Source organism: Humulus lupulus, chromosome 6 (genome assembly GCF_963169125.1).
Source record: "Humulus lupulus chromosome 6, drHumLupu1.1, whole genome shotgun sequence".
NCBI lineage: Eukaryota > Viridiplantae > Streptophyta > Magnoliopsida > Rosales > Cannabaceae > Humulus > Humulus lupulus.
The window spans coordinates 211,277,085-211,283,841 of record NC_084798.1 but is presented as its reverse complement, the minus strand read 5'-3'; the positions used below and the strand labels follow the sequence as shown (position 1 = coordinate 211,283,841).

The following is a 6,757-nucleotide window of genomic DNA, read 5'->3' as shown; positions in this document are numbered from 1 at the left end:
TATGTGCATTTAAAATTACACAGTGATGTTGCAGTTTAGACTAGCCAATCATATTTATCAAAACTGAGACTCACTGTTTTAAAAAACAGTGTCACGTTACTGTGTGCATGGCCGACTTTGAGTTGTGGGAGACCCTACATAAAATATGTTATTTTAAAAAAAATTATATATAGAATGACATTTTTTTTAAACTTTGGAGGCCTTTGTGTATGTAAAAAATGATATTTTTTAAAAATTTGGGGTCTCATTGTGGGGCTTGTGTGGGGCCTAGGCACATGCCTAATACCTTTGCGCCAAGAGCCAAATTTGATTATGTGTAATATTTAAGAACATATTTTGGGTGAACATATCATTAGCAGTAAATAAACGGTGTAGAAGAGAAAGAGATAATGGAACACAACTTTTTTTTGTTCCCAAAAACTAATTACATAATAATAAGAGATGCATACATATAGGCCGGCTTTTTACGTACGTGAACTTGTAATGAATACATGCTTTATCAAACGACGTCGCATTCAGGTGGGAGGCCATCGGGAAATCGTTGAACGTCAGAACAATAATTATAGATCATGTAATTACTCTGAATCCATCTCAGCCTCTCTTGGCTGGCGGAGTCAAGCTGGTCCGACAGCCACGGGGACGTAGCAGCGGTGGTGGAGTTGCAAGAAGACGCCCCTGACCACCAAACGCACGACTCTTTGTCGTCGAAGTTCCGGTATGAGGCGTTGAACGGAGCTTTGCTCCAGTCCGTTTCCACGAATCCGCCGCCTCCGTCTGTAACCAACTCCTTGGCGCTGCATAAGGTTGAGTATATCCGCATTGGCTGGCTTCTAGGGTATGGAACTCCCATTGATGACTCCAAGTTTTTGAACACTCGAATAGGAGAACCATCCACTGCAAAGCTGATCAATATATAAAAAGTAATAATAATAATTACATTTCAATCACAGAGTAAGGTTGGAGGAGAATGAAAGCAAATAATAATGAGTTCAGGCTCGCTCAGTAACAACCAGCTCTTATATATTTATTTTAAATAATCTACAAAAAGCTTAAAAAAAACTTACTATGTAGTAAAATAAATTAAAAAAATAAATAGAATTTTTGTCCCCCAAAAACTATAGCCACTCTAACATCCCAAATTTCCTAATAATTTTAAGGCCTTGATTAGGGGGCCAAATTGACAAATTTGGAGTTTTATATGATTAAAACATGAATTAATTATCTTCCATGTGTATATGTGATATATATGTATATCATTACGTGACTATATGCGTTATATTATTATATGACTAGTATTGCATGTTTAAGTGTATTAAATATGCGTGTGAGCTATTTTTTATTAGAAGAGCATTTTCTTAATTTTGACTCGTTATGAGTATATTTGAATATGTTTGTGCATATATGTGATCTATGTGTGAGACCGCATTATTATGTGGATATAATTGGGATAGTAGGCAAGAGGCGATCCTAAAGAGCAATTTAGCGGAAAAGTCATAATGAGACCAAATATCTAGCTCGGGGTGAACTTATGGATATTTTAGTCACTTAGTACATTACCAAGGTAAGGGTAATGGGAATACATGTTTAGTGATACATTTAGAGATAATTGATACTTATTTAAAGAAATGGTGAAATGTGGTGGTAAAAGACCAAAATGCCCTTGAGGGCATTAAGTGGCAAGTTATGGGCTTAAGGGCAATATGGTCATTTGCCCTATATATTAAAAAAAAACTTAGAAGCTAAGGCAAAAACTGAACAAACACTCTCCCTTTCTCTCTCTCTCGTATCTCTCTTTCTCTTGGGATTTTTCCATTTTGAAAGAGAAAAGCTTGGAATTTGGAAGCTCGGGACTAGGAATTGGTATAGCAGCAACCTAAGGTCGTTCATAGCAACAGAGGTAACAATTTAAGCCTTTGAATCTTTGAGTTTTTCTGTGTTCTTGATGTGTTCTTAAGTTTGAGAGTTTGATTATGGATTTTGGAGATTTGTGGAAATCTTTTAGGAAAACTTGGTCGGGTTTTGTTGCTTTTGATGAGTAGAACTGATTTCTATGCTTAATTCTGGGTTTGGGAGTATTGAGGGATGGATTTTTGGAGCTTTGGCTCGGGGAAATTCGAAGAGAAAAACCCAGAATTTTGAGCTTTGGCTCTTTTCCTGGTATCAGCGCTATAGCGCTAGGTTGGGAGCGCTACAATGCTAGGTTGTGTTGTTGGGCGGTTTGAGTTTCTGACTCTAGCGCCGTAGCACTGTAGCGCTACTCAGCTTTCAGAACTTGATTTTTTTTTGTACTTTTTAGGGTTTTGCTCAAGGGCTCGAGAGACGATTTCACCACCCCGTTTGGTGAAACTGGAGTTCCCGGGAGCTTAGGATTGGACCCAGGGTTCATTTATGGAATCAAATGTTGATAATGCATTATCTATGGGTTGTGACTAGGTTGTCGCTAAGGCTCAGGACGGGATTGTACTTGGGGTTCGCTTATATCCAATGTTTGGACCAAAGGTAAGAAAATTACACCTTATATGTGGAATGTATGATTAGGGCTCGATCCAACTATTAATGTAATATGATTAGGGCTTGGCCCATTTGTTAAATATAAATGCGATTAGGGCTCGGGCCCAGTTAATGATCATGATTATAATTGTGTTTGTGCATTTCTGCTTAGTATACAATAAGGCATTGTACCTGCATATATGATTATTGTATTGTGTGGATGTTTGCTCTGGATAGGAAGCTCGGTTTATTAACCGAGAATCTGTTTGTTGTATCTGTTCAAGCTTGATCTGCTAGTCAAGGATAAGTATGGTAAAAAGAGGCCTCGACTTATAAATCGAGGGTCTGTAAGGCTCGACTTATAAGTCGAGGGTCTATAAGGTTTGGCTTATAAGCCGTGATCGATGTGATGTGCGTTGAACGCATGCCGTTATGGCTAGGCCACCTTGGGAGTGCCTTATGTACTTGATTGGCTTGGATTCCATATGAATAAGAGGGAGTGCAACACACACTTGTGTAACCCTATGGTTACTGATTTGTATAGTGTTTATGCTTAGTTCTAGTTATTACTGCTAAGCCTGCTGTTTTACTTCGTGAATTGTTTGATACGTTTTCTTGTTGAATCTTTTGGCTCACGGGTGCTTTGTGGTGTAGGTAAGGGTAAGGAGAAGCTTGTCCAGCCATGAGTTGGAGAGCGATAGCAGCGACGTGTACATATGCAGTCCGCTCGACCGCCACGGCCGAGAAGTTCAAGGAAGCTAAGGTTGGACCCAGTTTTGCCGCCTAGGTCGACTTATTTTTTAACCTTTGGGTTGTAACCGACTTTTAAACTTGTATTTTGGGATTCCATGTAAAGATTGAAGTTTTTGTTTTATGAAAATGTTTATGTCTTGACCAAAATTTTAAATACCTGAACCCTTAGTGGCTTAATCACATGTTAGTCCAAATGTCTCGTTTAGCGAGTCTAGCACTAGTTTTAAACACATTTGGTAACAGACCCTAATTAGCAGGATGTTACAACTTGGTATTAGACCATAATTTAGACTTTTTATAAAAAAAAAACTACGCAAAACATATAATAATAATAAATAAAATTACATATACAACAAGCTTTTTCAACTTTGTTTTCGATACTTTAATTTGTTAGAATTTTTCAAAAACCTATAGGAGGTTCGCTATACAATGAACAGTGAACACCATCATGAAATAAAAAATTATGGTCAAGATGCATTCACATGTCCAGATAAAGAGAATGTTGTACGAGAATGGTGAAAATGAATCACTATCCCACAATCTCCAAAAAAATATTTAAATATATATTTTTTAATAATTACAAAAGACTGCGCGGAACGCGGTTATGTTTTCTAGTTTAATTACTTAATTACATATAACTGATAATAGTTTGGTCATATTGATAAAATTTTATTTATCAAATTTGAGTCTAGGATATGTATAATTTTAAAATACATGGTACTATATGAGCATTATTAAAAAAAGAGTGTACCAAAATGATACTTTGCAAAAACACAAGATACCAAATGAGTAAATTTCCATAAAAATATTTTAAAAAAAAATAAATGTTGATAAAAAGTATAACAGAGATCATATATAATTGATGCAACATTAATTAAAGAAAATCAAAGTGTAATTTTTTTTGTTGGTAAAATGGGCACACCATCCCAATGGGAAAGCCCAAGTTAATCACCCAGGCCCACTATTTATGATAACCCAATTTCTAGAAAATAGTAACGGAGAAAAATCTTTAAATATATTCAAGATATTTGTGGAGAAGTAGAAAATTCTAGAGCATATATTTCCAAAAAAAGTTCTAGGGTATAAATGATGAGCATTACTAAGGGATATTTCTGGTGCTTAAAATTCAATATCAGGAGTGTCATTTTATGTGGTGTTGGATACCTTAAAGTGCCAAATAACAATACTCATAAATTATAACATTTCAATTATAAAAGAGGAGTCACTAGTTTAAATAAGGGTTACTTTCATTTTGTATCTAGTAGCAGTGAGATCAAACACAAGTAATGCCTGGTTTTTCCATCAAGTGAATAAAAATCAAGTATATTGAATAGTGTGCATAAGTTTAGTTATTGCTGTTTAATACACATTCAATTATAGGTATGAATATATCTTGTAGAAAATGATGACAAGGATGATAAGTTATACTGTTCTATAATTTATTTATTTATTTCATTATTATCTCTTTATATTTCTCTAGTTTATTAACATCAAAACACATTATTACATTTGACAAATCCATATTAAATTATATTATGCATCTCAAGTTTGTTTTTGTCAAATCAAAATGATTTTAAATGAGACATTTTGTCAAACAATCTTATAAGGAAAAAATTAGTACTTACATAATACGAAGGGGATTCCAAAGGAAAGAATAGGTATGAAAATCCTGAGTTGGGTCAAACCAAAGGTAGAATTGTTGCACTTTGTCACCTTTGCCTTGAGTTAACACATTTGTGTGTACAACATAAGGCTCACCACTCAAGTTTCCCACGAATGCAAAGTCTATCTCATCCCATAATGTCGACTTGTTCGAAGCAAGCTATTTTAATGATACCATTAATTAATTAGCTTAATATAATTTGAAGTTAATGATCAAGAGATAATTTGATTATTGATTAATAGGTTAATTATGTATGTACTTACATAATAGGTTATGACGGTGCCAGAAGAGTTGCCGGGAACAAGCTTGAGTTGCATGTTAATGTTGCCAAAAAGATACTCTTTTTTTGACCGGAATCCGGAGCCGGAGATATTGTCAAGAGACAATGTTAGAAGATCACCACCGTCCAATATCTGACCTCGGCCATCTCCCCACGTTAGATCAAAATCCTGGCTGAAATTTCCGGTTGAGACCACGGCCGTGAAAAGGTCAGGCAAGAGAAGAAGTAGTAATGCAATCGCCATTGTACACAAAACAACCATTATTCCTGTGTTTATATAGATATTATTATTATTATTATTATAATTATTATTTGAGGTTTTATTAATAAAGTATTAAATGTGTAATTCGTATATATATTAATTAATGGAATTAATTAATGATTAATAGCTGTAAAAGTTAGGAAGATGTGGTTTAAGGTGCATTGTGGGGTTTCACAAATAATTTTTGGACATTAGATACGTCAATAAACAATATTTATATGTGTATATATATATATAAATTTATATATTTATATAGAGTAGGATGTATTGGGAAAATAAGTGTTTCTAACACTATTTTGTGTTATTCATGAAGTGGGGTTTTGGATCAACGCTACACAAAAGCAATTTAATTATATATGGGATAGGTTTAATTTCATTATTTAAGTTAGATTTGAGGTAGAATAGTATATATGATATGGGCATGGGGCAGCCTATGTTAATTTTGGTATTTTATTATGAATCAATTCTCATCTGATCAAGTATATCCCACCGACAAAACATGCATACAAGTGTATATGGTATATATATGGAAAAAAATTACCGGTAGATATTTTTAGTATTTTCGTTATATGGATAAGTTATAACTTTATTGGTGTATAATAGTTATAAAGAACCTTTCACAAATTTTTAATAAATTTTAAATAATTTAGGATGCCGAAATCAAAATTTAAATATCATTTTGCACGTGCGTATATTGAAACATTAAGTATGTGTGCAACAATATGTTTAAATCTTGATTTCGACACTCTAAATTATTCAAAATTTCCTAAAAATTTGTGGGAGGTCTCATATAACTACATTATACTATCATCTAAAAACAATTAGAGTTATGGCTAATTTATGTATGTACGCCCTGGATTTCCCACGGGCTGTTTAGCAGGACGATCCTCGGACTAAACATGATTTAGCCCGAGGCTCCCACAGGCCAGAGGCTTTATCTTCAGGACGGGCCCTTTCTAGCTCGAGGGGATGGAGTTTCCTGCTCCTTCTTGTTGTTCCAGGAGCTGGGAACAACATCCGACGACCACTGAAGGATCAGCTCGGGTTATGGATTGCTCCGGTAGCGAGCTTCTCAGGAAGCTCTGACCCTATGGGAGGTCAACACGCAAGATAAACGTGCATAATCCTGCCATCACGTGTCCGATATCCCCCTGACTTCTCGGACACGCCGCAGGAACGTGCGTATTCAGACACCCACGGATGGGTTGGGCCGTGCGGCCCATTATCTCCTTCCATACTGATTAGACCACACTTGTGTGTCAGGTTTAGGAAGTAATCATGAATATCACAGACTTGATATGACAAATGG

At 35.3% G+C, this 6,757-nt stretch overlaps 1 protein-coding gene across 1 annotated transcript; it reads right to left on the bottom strand.

The window, feature by feature from the left end:
• Positions 1 to 266: 266 nt before the first annotated feature.
• On the bottom strand, positions 267 to 5,433 carry LOC133783126 (xyloglucan endotransglucosylase/hydrolase protein 22-like). Its single transcript, XM_062222666.1, has 3 exons — positions 5,170 to 5,433; positions 4,869 to 5,065; positions 267 to 902 (listed from the first exon to the last, which is right to left on the bottom strand). The coding sequence occupies exons 1-3, from the start codon at positions 5,428 to 5,430 to the stop codon at positions 500 to 502; spliced, it is 861 nt and encodes a 286-aa protein (XP_062078650.1). The 5' UTR covers positions 5,431 to 5,433; the 3' UTR covers positions 267 to 499.
• Positions 5,434 to 6,757: the final 1,324 nt, after the last annotated feature.